Here is a 22,450-nt window from a genome sequence, read left to right on the forward strand (position 1 = left end):
GAAAGCTTGTCTCTCTCTCACCAACAGATGCTGGTCCAATACAAGCTATTCCCTTACTCCCCTGGTCTCTCTCCTATCCTGGGACCCACACAGCTACACCCACCCTGCATACAATGTAACTGTCCGTTATTTTACAGCCATGCACTCCACTGACTATCTGCATTAGCTCTGATCTGACATTTCCTTCTTCTGAGCAAAGACCCGAGCCCCAGGGGCCTGACACCCTCCGCGCCCAGCTCAGTCAGCGGGAGCGGAGGGCGCGCAAAAGGCGCCGGGTCTGGCCCGGGGGAACCCAGGCGCCTCTGAAGGGAGTCAGGAGCTGCGCAGCCCGAGGGGGCTGAAGCATTTGAACCTTGGCCAGCGCGAGCCAGTTCGAGTTCAGCTCGCCCCGGCTTCTGCAAGAACCCGCCACCCCCGCCCCTTGCAGCTCGCCGGCCTCACCCGCTCCTCTCCTTCCGCGGCTGGAGCGGGCCGGACAGAACAGAGCACCCGCGCCAGCCGTGTTACCGCGTCGCTAACAGAAACGGGAGGAACTATTCCCCGCCCGCAGGGGCTGGGTGTCCTCCCCGCATGCCAGGGAGTGGTACGGTCCGTTGGGCAGGGCTGCGGCGCTGCAAGCCAGCCGGGGTGGACGGGCGTGTAGGGGCCTGGCATGCCGCTTCCCCGCCCAGCCGGGGCGGGTAGGTGGCGGCTCTCCAGGGCCGCCTCCGGCGGGGGCTGCAGCCAGCACGACTCGCAATCAATGCAGACGGGGCCAGGCCTGTCGTAGACAATTTATTTTGATAAACTTGCTCGATAACAAAAATACAAGTGAAGAAAAGTCTGTTCGTTTGCACAGTCTGTAGTAGCAGGTGCCTGGCCATCAGCGCCTGAAGAGTGTCCTAGGCTGGGGGAGGCGATCGCTGCGACACAGATTTTGAGCGAGTGGCAGACACCTCTTGCCTTCATCTTTTCCATCCTTCGCACCGTTTGCAGAAGACGGCCTGGAGTGTAGCCAGGCTTCCTGGTGAATGGGCATGTCCAGGGATGGGCTGCAATGCTTACACAGAGGCTTTGAAACAGCAGTACCGGTCCATGGAGTCGGGGGGGGGGGGGGGGGGGGGCTAATCCTGCAGCTGAGCGTGTCACTCAAGAGAAACGCCCATTGAAACTAACCCAAAGAGAGTTCTGCTTGAGTAAAGGCAGGAGCAGGATTAAGTCTAGAGTTGTTACACAATACCAGCATTTTGGACCAGTTGTTAAATGCCTAGAGGCTCAGCAATGAAAGTCAAATGGTGAATGGGTTTGTAAATGCTTTCAGAGAATCATACTGCCCAACAGAGAAACTAAAAAAGCTTCTAGTGAGTTATTCCTTCTGTCTTCAAGAAGCGTTATACAGACACATTTACAATTTTCCTTTTTAAAGTATTTTAAGTTTCTGATTAGGATTTGAGGTTAACAGATAAAACTACAAAATGCATACATAAATTGCATTATGCTGTGACATTAAACCTTTCAGGTGATAATGAAATGAAGACTACACAAGAGTGTGCTGTGACCTATAATAGAATAAACTGTCCTTCAAAATATATAAAATGGCTGTCAGAGTCTGAAAAGTTTACGTAAACAACAACATGTAACATGGATTATTACCTTTGGAGAAGATTCATACTGAAACATTTGCTTTAATGAGTTGAAAGTCTACAGATGTTTAGGCATGTTCAACAGGAACTTCCTGGAGTTTAAAAACTAATCCTTGTGCAAATAAAACCTATAAATAGTATTCAGCAGATTTTACAGTGATGCTCTTAGGTATGAAAAGAATGCACACAACTTTAAAACAAAAGTAACAGACATAACTTTGACAAATGATTGCACCATAGAACAGTGTTTTATATACAGTTTACAAGATATGATTTTCTGCTATAAATTAATACTGTACTATATAGTACTTAGTGACCTTATTAAAAAGCAACTATTGACAGCTGTCTCTTTTCACTTACAGGGACATTTTTAATGCAAATGGATCCATCTAGTTGTAGACTGAAATGCCCAAATATTAACTAAAACAGCCTGCTAGCTGAAGCGATGCTGTCTTTCAATGATTCATAGGATTGGCTAACCCACTAAGGTTCCAGCCAGCCATTCATGGACTGGATATGCTTCATGATGTGTTTTTTTTGTTTTGTTTTTTTAATTAAATGGTAATACATTTTAAATATAAGCTTAAATGATAATTATTATTATACAGGATGTCACTAACTGAAATAAGTAAACATGGGGGAAAATTCTTAGCAGCTGAGAAACTCTTCCCCCGCCCCCATGTCTGTGATCCAGTTAAAATATTTTATGGAACTATTTACAATAAGACTGACATTTCTGAGGGGGGAAAAAAAGCTATTAGCTTATCAAATTAATTAGTGAGCTATGATTCATTGTTAACACATTATATCAGGCTATACCACCAGTCTTATAACACTGCTGAAAACATTTAGACCCCCGTCCTGCAATTGGATCTACCCAGATTGCATCCATATACAGAGCTCCATTGATATCAGTGAAGCTCTGGATTGCCTGTGCAGCTATGACTGCAAGATTAGGATCTACATTAAAAACCAATCAAATCTGAACTAGCAGTTCCAGATGAGAATCTGGCTGTATATTCTTATACTTCAGAAAAATGTAGAGAGACTTTGATGTGAAAGCTTCCTTCGGCCTGTGAGTGAACTGATAAGAGATTTTTCTACAACCAAGTGAAAGTGATCCAATACATCAATCAGGGATATACTTCTAATGGCACACAGTTCAGTATAATTGTATAAGGTATCTCATTTCTAACACTTGTTTCTGCCATGATAGCTGTTTTTTTCCAAAATAACTATAAATACATTTCAGAAGCAATATAATCATCATTCTTACCAGTTTCACTTATGCCTTATAAAAGCATAAGTTTAAGTAATGCAGCTCTTTTCATAAGTATATTTGGACAGACATTTTGTTGTCAAGAGATACTTTTGTCAATACTTCCCCACAAAAAGATTAAATATTAACTGGGGAATAAGGGCTTGATTCTGCAAGCAAGCTTCCTGCACATCAATCAAAGTTTTGTGCTAATAAAGGTCAGATTTTAAGTGAATATTGAACTATACAGCACTATCCATGGATCCAATGTTTATACAGTTCTTGTATTTAAAGAATGTTGATTTCAGGGGAAAACTTACACTCTGAATTCAGATGGTCCTTATGCCCACACTTTTATCTTCAACTTTAGTAAACAAGGCATATGGACATTAAAAACAGTTATATTGCTCTTTTTTGGTAAAGAAGATGAATTAACTTAATACTCACAAGTGAAAATAAATTCATCCAACTTTACTACAGAATAGTGTTTTTACAGGTTGACCTAAACACTGAATGTTATATGCATTAGAGAAATTTACCTATGGTAAATTGCTGTGCTTGAACATGTATAAATAAATTCATTGTTAATGTAACAAACAAAGCAGTAGAAAAGAGACTCCCTGTACAACAGTTGCTAATAATTTAAATAGTGTCAGTTTCCCAAAATTAGGATTTTAACTTTAAGGTATGACGTGATCTCACCTTCTACCCTCATATACAAATAAATTACCATACAAAGAATTTTAGCTTAACTTAAAATTGCACCTAGAAAGGCATGGGATTGTTTGTACCTATTACAAAAACCTGTTAAAATCAAGGGCTGCTACAAAGAATGAGGTAAACTGAAGACTCTCAGCTATGTGGCCTTCAGAGAAATGGCTTTTTTCTATTGAGTTCTAGTTTTGCACACCACAGTGTTCTGCTAGCAAAGCGTTCTGAGTTATCTTCCAGGAACTGTTTGTGTGTATATATACACGTATACATATACATACACATACACACACACAGTATACTGCATCAGCAAAAAATATATATGTGTGTGTGTATGTATATAAATATAAAGAAACCCCCCCCAAATATTTCTTAGTGTTTTTCTACAGCTGAAGGGGGATGTATTCATTTTTGTTGTTACACACATTGTAAAGAACATATTTTGATCTATTGGCTTCTTGGTGCAGTAATGCAAGATGGATTCATTTGGTGCCAAAGACTTTGCCCATCAGAAAGAAGATGTAAAATGCTAATCTCCTAAATTGTGAGGCCAGCCTCACTTGAACTCCTTTGCAACCCTCTGGTCTATCACAAGATTCATAAATACTTTGATTTTCAAATTGTTAGACGTTAAAAACAGATACAGTAACATGGGGCAATATGCTTCTCAGTGTAAAGCATTCTTCTTCACTAGTCCCTATCACAGTGCAGACCTGACTGCATTAATATGCTCAGGAGATTAGTCAACGATGTCTGTATTTGGTTATGGGAAAGGCTCTCTTTTTTTTTTTTAATCCAAAGTGCATAGTGAGAACAAGTCAAAGCATTCCTCTTTTCAGTAAGCATTTGATAGTCTGATCTAGGCTTTCTCCTGAGAATGCAACTCTGATATCTTGCTCTCCTCTGAAACAAACTCATGCAGTTCAGATATTCATCAGCCAGGTAAACAAACTTTGCCGGCAAATAGAAGTCCCACTATTGTAAAGAAAATGGATAAGACAAACAGTACATACGAGGACCCAACCACTGTGTTGTTGGGCAATTTATATGGTTGACCTCCAACTTCATTGATGTAAAATCCTATTGGAAATATTAGGGCTGCCATGCAGAATAGGATCACTGCAAAACAAACAAACAAAATCAAAGTTAGCATCTTGTTGAAAGTCAAAATGTTTGCCAGTTTGTAGGGCACCAATGTCTAACTCACAGGAAACCAATCATGTGGGACATACCCTGATCTTAACAGATCCCTGCTCTCTGTTCCAGAGGAAGGTGAAAAAAAGACTCAAGTTCCTGTCAGTATGCAATGGCACAAAATTCATTCCTCACCCCCAGTTTATTAATCATTTGAACAATGTTCAGACGAGCAAGAATCACTGTTCAAGAAGATGAATTTTGGAGGACACATTTTTCCACCATTCATGAATCTAATCCCATCATCATGCCTCAGAGCATTTTACAGGTAGTCATCCCCCCAAAAGTCAATGTAGACTAACGTTTAACATTGAAGAAACTCACTTTTCATTATTAAAGAGTTGCCTTTTCCCCAAATGTGGTTGCCCTCTCCTATTCTGCCACACAAATGCTTTACACATTTTGCTAACAATAGAAAACACAATTGTGTGCCACTACAGTTTCCTTTAGATTAATTAAAATAAACCATTGTTTTCTAAATGCTGAGACACTCAGCCTAGAACAGAAATAAAACATTCTGTTGAAATCTAACCTCCTCTGTAAAAGGCTCCACGTTCAGACTACACAAATACAGAGCACCAAGCAATTGTGTTTTTTTTATTTCACTTGCACAGTTATATTAATATGCATGGATGGTGTTGCTTACAACACACATCACATTGTGTGCACACAAAAAAATGTCACAATAAAAGCCACTTATTAAAATTACATAAGTGATTTCACTCCTTCAGACACTAGTATGGGCTGACATTCCTTGCAATACATTTTAATACTCTACCCAAATCCACTACACAGCATCCAATATAGTCTAGCTCTGCTGACATCCTCTGTTTTCCTGTAAGTGCTTATGGCATAAATAATCTATTTAGTATTGACCATGAGAGCCTGCAGGATACTAAGATCTTTACCAAGCATAAAATGATGTCCTGACATGGCTTTTCTACGAAGCAACACGATTTTCTTCATGATAAAAAGATCAGATGTTGATTGTTTTGATGCTGTATTTAAGACTATATAAATAGGTGAAAAATAGTATAGGGCAGATACAGAATTTTAAGTGGTAGAGTCATACAAGGCAATTATTAGGCTCTCTTTGCTTCTGCAAATCAACTTTTATGCTTTATCTTGAAATACAATTATTTGTTTGACTTAACTTTAAGAATTTCCAATATCCACTGACCCAACAACTAAGCCTACTATTTTGGGTGAAGGAAAAAAAAAAAACCAACCCAAACCTGCATTGCTCCCACAAAAACTAAGCCTAACTTACACCAAATCATCTTCCTTCCTTCGTAAATCAATTCTAAAATGTAGCCACCTCAAAAATCAATTTAACCTGCCAATCAATTCTGCCTCCATCTGAATAAGAGTAATTAATGCAGGCTCCTCCCTCCTGCCACAATCAATCAATTAATGCTGGGCCTTACTTCTCTGCAGAGTACAGAAAGTCCTGTACCAGGGTTCTCTATACCACACTCCACCCCCAGCTGGTGGAAAGAGCAGCAGCTCCAGGGAAGCTCTACTCCTTACCTCACCTTCCCATCTTGTGAAAAACGTGTGGGCTCTAGCTGCTCTGCTCCCTCCTGAAAAAGGTGCTATGGCTGCTCTACTTCCCCAGCCTCCAGAGACAAAACCAGCAGTTCCCCTTTCCCACTTAGCCCACAACTGGGCAAGAGCTCTAGTCTCCCTAGATGAGCCAGTGATGGGCTTCTACAGCACTGAGGAGAGTTATCTATACCTGCTTTAATACACTTACAAAGCTTCAGTTTGTCCAGATTTATTGCTTCCTGTCTGTTTCTTGAATGTTGAAAAAAATCCCCCACTCTCTATGAACCTTGTGTGTATTCAGGGCAGACATTTTGTTGCATCTCTTTAGACCTCAAATGTCTCTTCAGAAAACTGTGACTGCTAAATTCATGGCGCATCACTGAAGAAAAGATTTGTTAGTGTTTTTTTTATAGAATAGCCTTTAAATTCTAGTTTAGGTCATATGTGCAATGACTTCAAACTATTGCCCAAGTATATTTTCATAACACAATAGGCTAATTTAGCATACTAAGACTACAATAGCAGCTGCATTTCATGTCAGGACTGACATGCACTATCACAATGGTTCTCAACCTGTGGTCTGGGACCCCTGGGGGGTCTGCGGATTATATCTAAGTGGTCTGTGAAAGACTTAGCCTGAAAACTGGCTCAACAGAATTCAATTATATATACACAGACAATATTTAATATTCAAAAGTCAAATTAGCCACTAGAGGGAGCCTATACCTCCTATTAATAAATTGGCAGAACTCTATTTTGCGATAGGAAGGAAGGGACTTTGAACCTTTAGATTCTTTCACCCAAAAAACAAGAACAAGTTCCCCATTTTTAGCTGTATGTTTTCCATAACTGGACTATGGAAGTGATTCTTGGATACATGCTGTTTGAATAGACCTGATAAACAACAGCAGATGTTGCTTTTGAAATGTCCTCTTATGAAACTCGGTAGAGCTGGTCGCCATAAGGAGCCCATTGGTTCCAATACGCTCACTGAGGTGGGCCATAAAGGAAGGGGGCAGGACCACAGGATGCTCTTGACAGGGTTGCCAGCTCTATGTCCTGCAGGGTGCTGCTTCTTCAGAGTGCATCTCAAGGGAGGGAGGCTAGAATGGGAAAGTAGAAGACCTTTGTGAAAGAATCTATAAGGTTGAAAGAAAGTGTAGAATCAAATGAAGTAAAAATCTTAAATGAACCAAACTGTACCATAGAATTTCTATGGATAGCAATTCTATGCTTGAATAATAAAAATATAGCAGTAGGGATATATTACAGACCACCTGACCAGGATGGTGATAGTGACTGTGAAATGCTCAGGGAGATTAGAGAGGCTATTAAAATAAAAAATTCAATAATAATAATGGGGGATTTCAACTATCCCCATATTGGCTGGGTACATATCACCTCAGGAAGGAATGCAGAGATAAAGTTTCTTGACACCTTAAATGATTGCTTCTTGGAGCAGCTAGTCTTGGAACCCACAAGAGGAGAGGCAATTCTTGATTTAGTCCTAAGTGGAGCACAGGATCAGGTCCAAGAGGTGAATATAGCTGACCGCTTGGTAATAGTGACCATAATATAATTAAAATTTAACATCCCTGTGGTGGGGAAAATACCACAGTGGCCAGACACTGGAACATTTAATTTCAGAAAGGGGAACTACCCAAAAATGAAGAGGTTAGTTAAACAGAAATTAAAAGGTACAGCACCAAAAGTAAAATCCCTGCAAGTTACATGGAAACTTTTTACAGACACCATAATAGAGGTTCAACTTAAGTGTATACCCCAAATTAAAAAACATAGTAAGAGAACCAAAAAAGAACCACCATGGTTAAACAACAAAGTAAAAGAAGCAGTGAGAGGCAAAAAGACATCCTTTAAAAAGTGGGAGTTAAATCCTAATGAGGAAAATAGAAAGGAGCATAAACTCTGGCAAATTAAGTGTAAAAATATAATTAGGAAGGCCAAAAAAGAATTTGAAGAACAGCTAGCCAAAGACTCAAAAGTAATATCAATAAGTAAGTACATCAGAAGCAGGAAGCTTACTAAACAACCAGTGGGGCCACTGGATGATTGAGATGATAAAAGAGCACTCAAGGATAATAAGGCCATTGCGGAGAAACTAAATGAATTCTTTCAATTGGTCTTCATGGTTGAGGAGGTGAGGAAGATTCCCAAACCTGAGCCATTCTTTTTAGGTGACAGATCTGAGGAACTGTCCCAGATTGAGGTGTTATTAGAGGAGGTTTTGGAACAAACTGATAAACTAAACAGTAATAAGTCCCCAGGACCAGATGGGATTCACCCAAGAGTTCTGAAGGAACTCAAATATGAAATTGCAGGACTACTGTCGTCTGTAACCTATAATTTAAATAAATATAATTTATCCTCTGACTTGAGGATAGCTAATGCGACTCCAATTTTTTAAAAAGGGCTCCAGAGGAGATCCCAGCAATTATAGGTCGGTAAGCCTGACTTCAGTACCGGGCAAACTGGCTGAAACTATAGTAAAGAACAAAATTGTCAGACACATAGATGAACATAATTTCTTGGGGAATAGTCAACATGTTTTTTGTAAAGGGAAATCATGCCTCACCAATCTACTAGAATTCTTTGAGGTGGTCAACAAGAAGGTGGACAAGGGGGTGCCAGTGGATATAGTGTATTTAGATTTTCAGAAAGACTTTGACAAGGTCCCTCACCAAAGGCTCTTAGGCAAAATAAGCAGTCATGGGATAAGAAAGAAGGTTCTCTTATGGATTGGTAACTTGTTAAAAAATAAGAAACAAATGGTAGGAATAAATGGTCAGATTTCAGAAAGGAGAGAGGTAAATAGTGGTGTCCTCCAGGGGTCTTTACTGGGCCCACTCCTATTTAACATATTCATAAATGATCTGGAAAAAGGGGTAAACAGTGAGGTGGCAAAATTTGCAGATGATACAAAACTACTCAAGATATTTAAGTCCCAGGCAGACTGTGAAGAGCTACAAAACATCTCTCAAAACTGGGTAACAAAATGGTATATGAAATTCAATGTTGATAAATGCAAAGTAATGCACATTGGAAAACATAATCCCAACTATACATATAAAATGGTGGGGTCTAATTTAGGGGTTACCATCCAAGAAAGATCTTGGAGTTATTGTGGATAGTTCTCTGAAAACATCCATTCAATGTGCAGCAGCAGTCAAAAAAAGCAAACAGAATGTTGGGAATCATTAAGAAAGGGATAGATAAGACAGAAAATATTATATTGCCTCTATATAAATCCATGGTATGCCCACATCTTGAATACTGCATGCAGATGTGGTCGCTCCATCTGAAAAAAAAGATATAGTGGACTTGGAAAAGGCTCAGAAAAGGTCAACAAAAATTATTAGAGGTATGGAACGGCTTCTGTACGAGGAGAGGTTAATAAGACTGGGACTTTTCAGCTTGGAAAAGAGACTAAGGGGGGATTTGATAGAGGTTTATAAAATCATGACTGGTGTGGAGAAAGTAAATAAGGAAGTGTTATTTACTCCTTCTCATAACACAAGAACTAGGGGCCACCAAATGAAATAAATAGGCAGCAGGTTTAAAACAAACAAAAGGAAGTATTTTTTTCACACAACGCACAGTCAACTTGTAGAACTCGTGGACACACAGTCAACTTGTGGAACTGCTTGCCAGAGGATGTTGTGAAGGCCAAGACTATAAGACGGTTCAAAAGAAGAACTAGAGAAATTCATGGAGAACAGTCCATCAATGGCTATTAGCCAGGATGCGGTCCAGCTATTTGCCAGAAGCTGGGGATGAGCGACAGGGGATGAATCACTTGATGATTACCTGTTCCATTCATTCCCTCTGGAGCACCTGGCATTGGCCACTGTCGGAAGACAGGAGACTGGGCTAGATGGACCTTTGGTCTGACTCAGTAGGGCCGTTCTTATGTATAAGGACACCTCAGAATCAGATGAGACGTCATCCCCCATGTGCATTAGAGAGGCAAGTAATGCCAGTACCATGGTTCAGTAGGTACCAGAAGCCAGAGTTGGCTGGTGAGACAATACCAGAGGATATGTTGGTACCAGTTGGAAGCTCCTTTCAGTACCCTTGATGGGTTTGTGTGAAACTGGTGAGCACGTCAGTGCCAGGGGGCAAGTCACCATTGTAGGTAGGACTTGAGAATAGGTCAAGTCCAGGAAATCAGTTGGTACCGATACTACCTGCCAGTACTGAGGAGACAGGGCCTCAGCAGTTCTGGTGTTGACACGCGAGGTCTCCCAAGATATAGACTGAGAGGGTGACTTTCTCATCTCTTATCATTTTCTGGGGAATGGAAGCTCTTCTTTTTTTTAATGGTATGGACAGTTCTGAGGTGTCGCCACGGTCTTTGCTAACCGCAGCGGTGGTGACAGCCAATGGGGCTTTCTGAGTAAATTAACCTGATTATGATTTGGACTCTGTGGGTCTCAGCGGATACACCATCAACAGGAGCTTTAGACTGTTCTCTCTCAATTTCTTAGATCTACTTTTAAATCCTGAGCTGATCTTACATTTGGAGGGGATATGAGTCCCTCCTAAGAAGCAGAGACAATTTGAGTGTCCATTGCTGCAGGAAAAAGACCTATGGCAGGTCTGGCAGGGTCTGAAGCCCAGAACCTGGGATATAACCCGTTATTTGACGCTGTGATTGAGGCCGGAGAAAAAACAAAAGTCTAGATCAGGCAAATGAAAGGAGGGAAGGGGGAACACCCTCTCCCCAGAGCACAAGCTGAGCTAAATAATAGAAAAATAAAAGTAAAAGTAATTACTAAAAAAATAAGCAAGAGGTAGCAAGCTCCATGGCTAGCTAATGGACACTATCACTGTTCCCTCTAATTTTTTCCATCCATGTGCGGAACAAATGTTGTTATATGCACCGAGGTATTTGTGGATGTGCGCCACCTTAGAAACAAAAAACCTAGATATAATATACATTTTTAAAAAGTTACCATAGGGATAATTACTCCAGCCAGTACAGATTAGGCATTTTAGAACTCACTACTCAAAGAAGTAAATGTAAGTGTAAGAGAAATGAAAATTATAAAATGCATAGACCAGCCAAAACACTAAAACACTTTGAAAGAATAAAATTACAGAGAATATATGTGGATTGCAGGAAGTACCAAGAAATAACAACAACAATAATAGTATTATGTGTTGGGAGGTGAGAGAGAGAGAGACTGTGTGAGCTGGCTGCTGGGGAAATCTCAGAAACAGTGTAATGTAGGCATTCATTCACTCACTGTTCACCGTAGCAGCTCCAAGTCCTGAGCCAGGCTGTGTCCCCTGTACTGCGGAGATGGGGTACAGGGGAAGGGGAACACCCTGACATCAGCACACCCCCTCCCCCAGCCAGTAGGAGGGTCCTGCATGACGGAGCAACATGGGGGGAGGGGCACCTGAACACATGCTGCAAGCTGTGCGCGGTCTGCTAATCAGCTGGGCAGCATTTGAATTTCTCCTGGGTGGCCATGCAAGCGCACACAAGGAACACAGGACACTCTGGTGTTCCATCTCAAGCCACAGGCAATTGAGTAGGAACTGGCGGCAGCTCTGCCTTTCCCTCTCCATATATACCTTCCTACCAGAGCAAGAGGATATCTAGAGCACAGGTGTAGACGCATGGACACAGCTGACGAAAATCCCATCCTGAAGTGGAGCACCCATAAAGATGCTACTCAGAGAATCACCTTAATTCAGGACCCTTGTACATATGCATTATGATCATGTAATTAAAACTTCTATCATATGCTATTTTTTCACAGGACCCTGTCTCATTCAGTGCACTGGATGGAGAATCAATCTGGGAATCAATCAGCTTTGTGCAGTGAAGGAGACTTGTGTGTAAAACCCTACCTCATTTGTTGAGGAAATTAGGTGGTGTTCAGCGTGCTCTAGTGGGCACACACTCTTCTGCATACCTCTGCCCCCAAACCTGACCCCTTTTGCCCTGTCCTCTCAAACCTGTTCCTATCCCAATCCCGTCTCTTCCCTTCATCCCCCAGCTCCTGGTCTTAATCTCAAGAAGTTGTGTTACTAAAACCTAAGAATTTCAATAATATCTTAATAGCATGACAAATAAGTTTGGTTTGAAATAAAACAAATCTTTAATCAATATTCTTTCCACTTTAAAAAACAGCACACAGCAGCAAGTCAGAGTGAATGGAGAATATATCTTTGAAATTTCTCTTCTGATGTCACTCTTTATAAAAAACACTGGCACACTGCAAGCTTTATCGTAAGAGGAATCTAAAGATAAAACAGCTTTCAGGCCAACACACATTTCAGCTGAAACAATGACTACTTAGAAGGCTGACTTAGAAGAATGACTATTCAGAATCAATAATATAAGCCACAGAAGTTAAAAAAAGAACTTCAAATAAATGAAACTGATTTGCCAAAAGATAATCCTTTATCTTAGAGTTTGGAACCCAGCTCAAACACTTTTGTAATGTTTGAGATCGTGTTTTGAGAGACGTGATCCCTATCCTGAAGAGTTTACAGTCTATATTATACAAAAACAGACCAATCAGCTAGACAAAGGAAGAAGCTAGTGAAGAGTAGGCTAGAGTAAACAGCAATACTGCAAGAGTAATGATTTCTGATATTTAACATTGTTCATTGTGGAAATGGAAGAGTCAATAAAATGGAGTTGACTATAAAATAATTAGCCCATCGTATGCAAGAGCCACATCTACATTTAATGTGTGTTATACTAAAGAAGTCAGGGGTGATGGCTTTAATTATGGAGGTTCCTTTATGGAGTACCACTCAGCCTGAGCTATAAAGTGCGAATTGCCCTGATTGAGGGACTGGGGCGGAAAGACTAATTAAAGGCCTGGGTTGATTGTCAGCCAGGCCTGCTAACTGCTCACTGCCCTGATTGAGGGATTGGGCAGAGGGACTAACTGCTACTTGGATTAATCACCAGGTGGACTCACCAGCTGGGAGCTACGCTCTGCTTGAGAAACAGCAAGGAGGCACGGCCTCCTGCCCTGTCAGAAGGGGAAAGACACACACACCCCGCCTGACAGGCATAAATGTCTCCCTGCAACGTGCTTCTCCGCACAAAAACAAGAGGTTGCAAAGTCCTTTAGGGAGGTTCAGTATGAGCTACTATGAGCAGAGTTGACCATGTGTGGGTACTAAAGAGCAGTTCAACACTGCAGTAGAGGAGAAGGAAGGAAAACACTAGCGTTTCTTTGCTGACTCTCCTGCTAAGGGACTTGCTATGGGTCACCAGGAAAGGAAAAGCGTTGGCATTACGAGCCAGAGTAGGTGCTCTGCAGTGGGCACGCCTTCTGCTAAGATGTAGTTGTGCTGTTTCTTAACGAAGTAGATTAAAAAAATTTATCCATGGTTTACCTGAAAATTTCCTTTCTTGGAGTAATGAGGGTCATAGATCCATAAGACTGGGACTCTATTCAGCCTTGGAGGCAGACCAAATATATTAGAGGTGTGGCTCCACCGCTAAGGGTATGTCTACACTACGAAATTAGGTTGATTTTTTAGAAATAGATTTTATACAGTCGATTGTGTGTGTCCCCACTAAGCGCATTAAATCAGCAGAGTGTGTCCACAGTACCGAGGCTAGTGTCGACTTTCGGAGCGTTGCACTGTGGGTAGCTATCCCACAGTTCCTGCAGTCTCCACCGCCCAATGGAATTCTGGGTTGAGCTCCCAATGCCTGATGGGGCAAAAACATTATCGCGGGTGGTTTTGGGTACATCTTGTCAGGCCGCTCTCCCTCCTTCCCTCCCTCCCTCCATGAAAGCAATGGCAAGCAATCGTTTCTTGCCTTTTTTCCTGGGTTACCTGTGCAGACGACATACCACGGCAAGCATGGAGCCCGCTCAGCTCACCGTCACCGTACATCTCTTGGGTGCTGCTGGCAGACGTGGTACTGCATTGCTACACAGCAGCAGCTCCTTGCCTTCGTGGCAGCAGACAGTGCAGTACGACTGCTAGCCGTCATCGTCGTCTCCTGGGTGCTCCTGGCCGACCTCGGTCAGACATGGGAGTGACTCCAGGTCATTCTCTTCTTTAAGTTTCATCTCATGGCGATTCAGTCCTGCCTGCAATATCATGCAAGCTGGAGGATTCTGCCTCAGGCTGCTCTCCCAGCTGGCAGCACTGCGCGGTCGCGCCTACCCTTTGCTCTGATGGCTCATGAAGCCTGGACAGTAGTAAGGAGCAGTTCAACTATAGGCTGAGCAAGTGCAGAATGGTGGTAGAATGTGCCTTTGGATGTTTAAAAGCTCGCTGGCGCTGTTTGCTGACTAGGCCGTTTGCGATTAGAAGAGCGTATCACAAAGACTTTGAAAACTAGTTTCATGACTGGCCAGGCTTCAGTGCGACAGTTGTGTGTGTTTCTCCTTGATGCAAACCCGCCCCTTCTGTTGATTTTAATTCCCTGTATGCCAACCCTGTAAGCCATGTCGTCAGTTGCCCTCCGTGAGAGCAACGGCAGACAATTGTTGAAGATGTTGAAATGCCTATAGTTATCCTTGGGGACCCAGCCTACCCCTTAATGTCATGGCTCATGAAGCCATACACAGGCACCCTGGACAGTAGTCAGGAGCTGTTCAACTATAGGCTGAGCAAGTGCAGAATGGTGGTAGAATGTGCATTTGGATATTTAAAAGCCGTTTGCCTCTCTGGTTGTTTGGTAAGCTTGCCTGAGCTCCTTAAGTTTCACATGGCACTGCTGTGGATCGCTGTTATAGCCTCTGTCCTTCATGCCCTTGGAGATTTTTTCAAATATTCCAGCATTTCATCTTTTGGAATGGAGTTCTGATAGCACGTATTCCTCTCCCCATACAGCGATCAGATCCAGTACCTCCCGTTAGATTCATGCTGGAGCTCTTTTGCAATTCTGGGACTCCATGGTCACCTCTGCTGATCAGATCTGCACAGTCACCTCTGAGCTCACCATGCTGGCCAAACAGGAAATTAAATTCAAAAGTTCGTGGGGCTTTTCCTGTCTACCTGGCCAGTGCAACTGAGTTGAGAGTGCTGTCCAGAGAGGTCACAATGGAGCACTCTGGGATAGCTCCCGGAGGGCAATACCGTCAAATTGTGACCACACTACCCCAAATTCGACCCAGCAAGGTCGATTTCAGCGCTAATCTCCTCGTCGAGGAGTACAGAAATCGATTTTAAGAGCCTTTTAAGTCCACAAAAATGGCTTTGTCATGTGGTGGGTGCAGGGTTAAAATCGATCTAACGCTGCTAAATTTGACCTAAACTTGTAGTGTAGACCAGTGCCTAAGAAACAACCAGTCAACTCTTCCAAAGCCTAGGAAAAACTAAGCACTCTATATAAGGGAACTTAAGCCATAAGACTAAACAGAACAATCTTCATGCAGAGCAAGCAATTAATGAATAATCAACTGAGCACCAATTAATAATTCAATGTCTTTTCCCAATTAACAGCCCATTCAGGGTGGGTTGGATCTGTGGACCTCTTGACCCCAAGAAAGGAAATTTTCAGGTAAGACAGATACATTTTCCTATTCTTATTCATAATGAGGGCCACAGATCTAGAACATTAGGATTTTTATAGCACTGTCCACTTGGTGGCATGGGGGAACTATATACAGTTAAGTACAGATAACCCTTTCCTAATAGAAACTAGAATACTACAGCAAGGAGCACCCACTTATGGAAGGTAGCATCAGATGACAACTGGATGTCCAGTGTACAGCATCTGAAGGTGGTATGACCAGATGACACAGGTGACTACTTTACAGATTTTCTTGTCTGAGGCATATGATCTATCTGCCCATGAAACTGCTACAGAATTGAGGGAGCTAGCTCTGATATTTGAAGATGAAGTTAGGCTTTTTGACTTGCACGATTCTGAGATGCAATATCTCAGCCACCTAGAAATGGATGATTTTGAGGCTCTCTTTCCCTTTGACACTGGAGAATAAAGTACAAACAACACATTTGTCTTTCTGACCCGACCTGTGTGGTAAATATATACTTTGAGAGCTCTGCAGTCATCCAAAGTATGCCACAATTTCTCTCTGGAGTGCAATGGATCTGGACAGAAGGATGGAAAAACAATTTCCTGTGTTCTATGGAATCTGGAGTTAATCTTTAGTCTGAAGTCAGGGTCAGTTTGAATACCCATTTAGCCTTATGAGCATGCAGTATTGACATTCCAGAAAAAAAGAGCTCCTAACTCAGACACGCTGCACGGAAACATGACTTTATTTGGACATAAGCTTTCGTGGGCAATAACCCACTTCATCATCTGAGGAAGTCAGTTTTAGCCCACAAAAGCTTATGCCCAAATAAATGTGTTAGTTTCTAAGATGCCACAAGGACTCCTCATTTTTTTTGCCAAGACTAACATGCCTACCCCTCTGAAACCCAAAAAAATGACTGTCATCCAAAAAGGCCATTTTAATGGTTAGAAAGTAATGAGACACCTTAATGAATTGTCCAAATGGAGGGCTTCTAATGGCACTGAGAACCAGCTAAGAGCCAAAAAAAAACAAAAAAAAACCCTTTATGCACACCAGAAAGATGTAAAAGAGATGCTGCTCTCCTCAGAAAAATGCTGGATATCTAGGTAAGATTAAATTCACTACCTGTCCATTTCACTAACGATGCTAGACAGACAGCAACTTGACCTTTGAGAGTCTGAACTGTCAGGCCTAACCCGAATCCATTTGAAGAAATTAGAGGATCTGTGGTCCCAATACAGATGTGGGGGTGAAACCCTGGTGCTAGCCTCAATGGTTAAAACTCAACCAGGCACTTGAATAGGCTGAGTTAGTAGATTTACTTCTGGAAGTGAAAATTGTGAGTATTAGATCGCTGAATAATCTCTTTGGCTTAAAAGGCTCTGGTTCAAGAACCAGGCAGCTGGGCTCTGACTGTCTGAATTCTGACTGGCCCTTATAATAGCATATCCCTTCTGAATGGAAATCAGTTGGGAGGTCTTTGTATCATATCAAGGAGATTGGTCAGAATGGGGATATTAGAATTATTAGTGCTGCTTCTCTCCTAATGGTCTGTAGCATTCTGGTGTGAAGAGAAAAAGGAAGGTAAGGCATGTAAGAATCCCTTTTGCCTATCTTTGCAACAAGGCATCTCTTGCCTTGGCTCTGTGATCCCACTGGCAAGAGAACAACACTGAAACCTTGTGATTCAGGTGGAAAGCAAAGAGATCTACAGCTGAGATACTAAATATCTTTACCAGGAGATGAGTGTAGGTCCCATTCTGGAGGATCTAAGTTTTGCCAGCTGAGCCAGTCAAGCATAACATTCAATTATTGCTTTGGATGTGAAGCTAACAAGTTGATTGCAGATTCTTCTTTGCCCACCTCATCAGGAGGTAAGCTTCTCTTTGAAGGACAATAGTCCTTTTGCCTGTTGATGTATGACATGGCTGAGGTGTTGTCTGTCATGGTCAGTCCATTAGGAAAATTCGGATGTGGGAGCAGAGCTTTGAACCCATACTGGATTGCCCTGAGCTCTCACCACTTTATGCTGTGCTTTCACTCTTTTTTGGACTAGACCCTTGGGCAGTCCTTGAACCCATGAGAATCCTCCTGGGGTGAGACACCTTCACGGTGCAGGTAAGAGACAGCTGGGAGATAAGAGAAAGCTCTGTAGCAACCTCATGTGAGCATTGGACCTCTAAGAATAACCACAGAAGAGATCACTGATCCCCAAAGAGTATGAATTGGTACTTCCCCTGAAAGGTTGACTATTTTGATAAGAGTTCTCTGCTTCTTGTATCTTTGCTGCAATAAACAACTTTGTAGAGGGCAGTGACTGTTCCCACTCAGACTAGAAATACACTGAGACTTAACTGATTTTTTCACAAAACCTTGGCTCTGAAACATCCTTATTGCTTCGGTGGTACAATCAATGAGGCTTGGATAAAGAAGTCACCCAGGAATGGGTAGACATAGACCCTATCTGTCTGAGAGCAGATATTAGCACTACCAGCACTTTTGTAAATACTTGCAGTGCTGTTGCTAAACCATTGCTGTATTGGTAATGTGGTGCTCCAAGGATAAAGCTAAGGAAGCATCTGTGAGACTGTCAAATTGGACATAGGCATCCTTCACATCTACGGATGTCTGTGGATGTTACGGTCTCTATCTTGGAATTTTTTTTTTTTTTTTAAATGGCTCTGTTGAGATACTTGATGTTGAGAAATGCTCTGTAGCCTTCTGACTTTTTTTTTTTTTTTTTTTTTTTTTTTTAAAGTAAAGGCACAACATGGAGTAAGGTCATGGTTCTTCTGAAGAGGATGAACAGATTAAATTATTCCCATTTGTAGCAGATGGGATGTAGCAGATTTGTATGCCTCTCTGCAAACCCTGACTCCTCCTCTTCCTCAGGGAGAAGCCTTAGGACATGTGCTTTGTTTTATTTTTTTAAAAAGCCTGAGAGACAGCACACTTGCAACACTGTCCACCCAGATGACAGTTCTTTTGTTTATTTATTTATTCTTGTTGGCCTGACACCCCCAGATCGTTTTCATGCCCAAAGGATGGGGCTAAGATTATGCCTGCGTGGATTTGGCTGGCTATGAAGGGTCTGTATAGTGAGGAGGCCACTCTTTCAGGTAAAACATTTTCCCCAGTTAGAAACATCTAGTCCCTGACCATTAGAAAAAAAAGGCACAATTATCTTTGATAGTGTTACCAGGAGGACTTTTGACTGTGTACACCAAGGAACCTTCTGGAAGATATGGAAATTCACAGAGAGAGCTGAGGAGGACAGCCAAATACTTTCCCAGTCTTTAGGTGTGTTAGGAAAATCCCTACCCCACTATCACACACTCAAAGGATGCATAAGGAGGGATATATAGCTATAGCTTGTCTGAGGCATCGGCAAACCTCATAATTGTAGACCATCATCCTCGGTACATTTTTTAATCAAAGTCTATTCTCTGAGTGTTTTTTATTTTAATAATTTTATTATTTGAGTCATTAGCTAGGACTTGGAGTACTGGCCTTCCTCCCATAAGCAGGGAAAATTCCCTTTGTGGAGTGTGTGTATGCATGGCTACAGGAAACAGCGCATGTCCACAATGTGCACAGACTTGCCATGCTGCCCTCTGTGAGGGTGAAGAGGGGATCCCAACACTGACTATCCCCTGAGATGCGCTCTGTGAGGGTGATCTGGGGAACTAAATGCCTAGGATTTCTGCATTGCTGTACTGCATGAAAGCAAGCAGAGGAACCAGACACGAAGGATTATCTGTCCTGCTGCATTCTGCAGATTTATGCAGTTTGAGGGAAATGGATTTCATTTTATGCCTCTTAGAGTGCCTCCTAGAGGAATCCTCTAAATCAGACTCTTAGAAAATTAAGGGGTGTGGGTTGTGTGTTTGATGTTGGGGTGACTAGAGGGGTCCGACCATCTTTCTTATGCCTACCCTTAATCCTCATCAGAAGAGGAGAGACATTTTAGACAGATGGTTTGGATGGGCGTGAACCTTCTGGTTAGCTCTTTTGAGTAGCCTTGAGAAAGAGGGGTTTTGTGCTGGATGGGGTTCCAAAGCTGCTCCATGGTCACCAGACATGGCTGTGAATGTGGGCTCCAGTGATTGGGTGGGAAGCTTCCCTGGCCCTCTGCTATTGTGCTTCAACCTACACTCACCCCAAGTTTGGGGGGCGAGGGGAACGGAGGAGGAATTGCCACTTGCTAATGCCAGGTCAAATGCTGTCTCCTGTCACGTGTACCAGGTTCAGGGATTTTTGCAGATGAGCTGCTGCCATTGCTTCCAGGAAGCTCTCCTGCTTGGGGAGGGAGACTGAAGGAAACCCTGCCCCTTCCTGAGCATGTGAGAAGCTTGGATCTTCACAGAACAGGCAATGATCTCCATGCAGGCACCTAATCAGAGGGCTAGTGCAAGGTTTTCTTCTTGGCCTTCTCTACCATGCTGCACTACAGGTGGGTGCGCAGGGAATACAGAGTCCTCCAGTGACTGAGGAGAAAGGGAATCCTCTCCGTCAATAAAATCCCGACAGCATGGAGAGTTTAAGCCATTTTTTTCCCTTTTCTTTCTCCCTAAATTTCCTCTGAAGCAGGGACGAGCTGGTCTGCCTGCCTGCCTGCAGCTGGAAATGCAAATAGAAACTGGCAGTTTCTCAGCGGTGAAGCCACACCTCCACTGCCTCTGATTGACAGGTTTGGTCTGCCTCCAAGGCTGCCTAGAGCAGTGGTTCTCAACCTTTCCAGACCACTGTACCCCATTCAGGTGTCTGATCTCAGCCCCGGGCAGCGGGGCTTTGGCTCCAGCATGTATCTTAGCTTTGCGGGGGCCCTGCTTGCCACCCCTGCGCTTGCCACCCCCCTAAAACCATCCCCAGGTCGAGAAACTCTAATATAGTATATAGAGCAGTATAAACAAGTCACTTGTCTGTATAAAATTTTAGTTTGTACTGACTTTGCTAGTGCTTTTCAAGTAGCCTACTGTAAAACTAGGAAAATATTTAGATGAGTTGACATGCCCTCTGGAAGACCTCTGTGTACCCTCAGGGGTACATGTAACCAATGTCATGGATCTGTGGACCTCATTACAAATAAGACAAAACAACTTTCATGAGAATTGTAACAAAACAGAGTTAGCATCAACCCTGCATCAAATGTTTACAGAAGGAGACTTCAACAGGACTGATTCCAGGGCAATAATGAGACCAAGGTCCACCAACACCCTCCTCCACATGTGGGTAAAAAAGGCTTCAACCATTCCATTATTCCAGCCACCAGCGAGTACCAGCCACCAGTGAGTACCAGCCACACTGGCCAAATTAAGAGATCACATGACTCAGGAACAACCTAACCATCCCCACTCCTGCACACCCATTTCCTTGGGCCACTTTGTGACGTTCCCTGTGGGGAGAGGGGCTGGAAGCTACCATGGTCCGGAGGTGTACTTCTTTCTTCCTCTACCCTGGGGCTGCAGCAGGTGATCAGCACTGTGACTATAAAGCCAGGATCCCAAAGATCTTCCCTTGATTCTCAGCCACTTCTGGATACCAAACCCTTGATTTTAAAGAAGAGGATTATTTCCACAAAGCAGGAATTTAAAAGGAAAAGCATTCTGTCTGATCAGAGCAGAGTTTTACCACTGGTCTCTGGCAACAACCCCCACCCAGATTTGGTAAAAAGAAAAAAAGAAAAAAAAAATTCTACCAGTTAATCCTTCAGACAGGCTTACTTCGTAGCTGAAGTCACTTACTTCCAGTGAATGCTATCCAGCGGGCATATTTAGTAGCTTCTCTTCGCCAGTGGGAAGCCACTAGCAAACCACATGTGACAGTCAGTGAAATGATTCCCATAATGATGAAAAATAATGTGGTGACCCACTCAGGAGGCAGCCGTGGAGGAATACAGGTCCTGTCACGTCCATGGATGGTCTGACACTGTCGCACAAGGCCAACTGTGAGTGCACCTGAAAATACAGAGAGGTAAGTCTTAGCAGGATCTACTTTTCCAAAGTAATATTCTGAGATGTCCTCATCTTCCCCATTGAAGGGCTCAGTGTCATGCCAAGACTCAGGCTAGCCGAAGAGGGTGGATGTGGCCCTCCTATGGAGCCTGTAAATGTCATTCAATGTCATCTGGAGTGGTGATGTGTGGGAGGGGAGAGAGAAGAAGAAGAGGGAGGGTCATTTAGGTCATTGCTCTATCCCTTCCCCGATTTCTAGTGTCAGGGAAGATTCTTCTGGCATTCCTCTAATTTCCTCCCGCTAAGCAGGAGCCCCCTGTTAGTCAGCTGGGTCTAGCGCTGCACCCATTTTGCTCAGCACATTATTCAGAAAGGTAACACAAGTAAATTGTTTCTCCACACCTGTAAATACAAATTTACTGCTGTAAGGCACAACGCATGTGTGTGTCTAGATCATAGCTAGAATATGTCTTTTGAAGGATGCACTTGAGAATATCCCTTTCAGAATTCTTTCATCCAAGAGGGCTAGGTCGATTCTTTTGATAGTTAAATAGGCAAGTTAAATACATACGAGGATTTCTATGTTACCAGATTTAAAGGTCACTTCAATCCATTCAGTACACAGGATGCAAGAGAATGGGTCTAATTATTACAAATATTCTA

General features: G+C 42.6%; 2 protein-coding genes across 9 annotated transcripts in view; both read right to left on the minus strand.

Moving 5' to 3' along the window:
* Positions 1 to 514, minus strand: part of VWA3A (von Willebrand factor A domain containing 3A) — a 59,208-nt gene extending 58,694 nt beyond the window's left edge. For all 7 annotated transcript variants that reach the window (XR_004647470.1, XR_004647471.1, XM_034784109.1 and 4 more), the window contains exon 1: positions 442 to 514. The gene's annotated coding sequence lies outside the window, so the exon portion shown is untranslated. The remainder of the gene's footprint in view (positions 1 to 441) is intronic.
* Positions 515 to 760: 246 nt separating this feature from the next.
* MOSMO (modulator of smoothened) overlaps positions 761 to 22,450 on the minus strand; it is a 56,932-nt gene continuing 35,242 nt past the window's right edge. The window contains exons 2-3 of one of the 2 annotated variants that reach the window (XM_034784222.1): positions 21,578 to 21,790; positions 761 to 4,710 (exon numbers count right to left, since the gene is read on the minus strand). In XM_034784222.1, the coding sequence (XP_034640113.1) occupies positions 4,526 to 4,710; positions 21,578 to 21,790 (398 nt within the window). In that variant the 3' untranslated portion in view covers positions 761 to 4,525. Of the gene's footprint in view, positions 4,711 to 18,559; positions 21,382 to 21,577; positions 21,791 to 22,450 lie in introns of those variants that run through there. The other variant, XM_034784223.1, reaches the window with a different exon arrangement.

This window comes from Trachemys scripta, chromosome 10 (assembly GCF_013100865.1).
Source record: "Trachemys scripta elegans isolate TJP31775 chromosome 10, CAS_Tse_1.0, whole genome shotgun sequence".
In the NCBI taxonomy this organism is placed as follows: Eukaryota; Metazoa; Chordata; order Testudines; family Emydidae; genus Trachemys; species Trachemys scripta.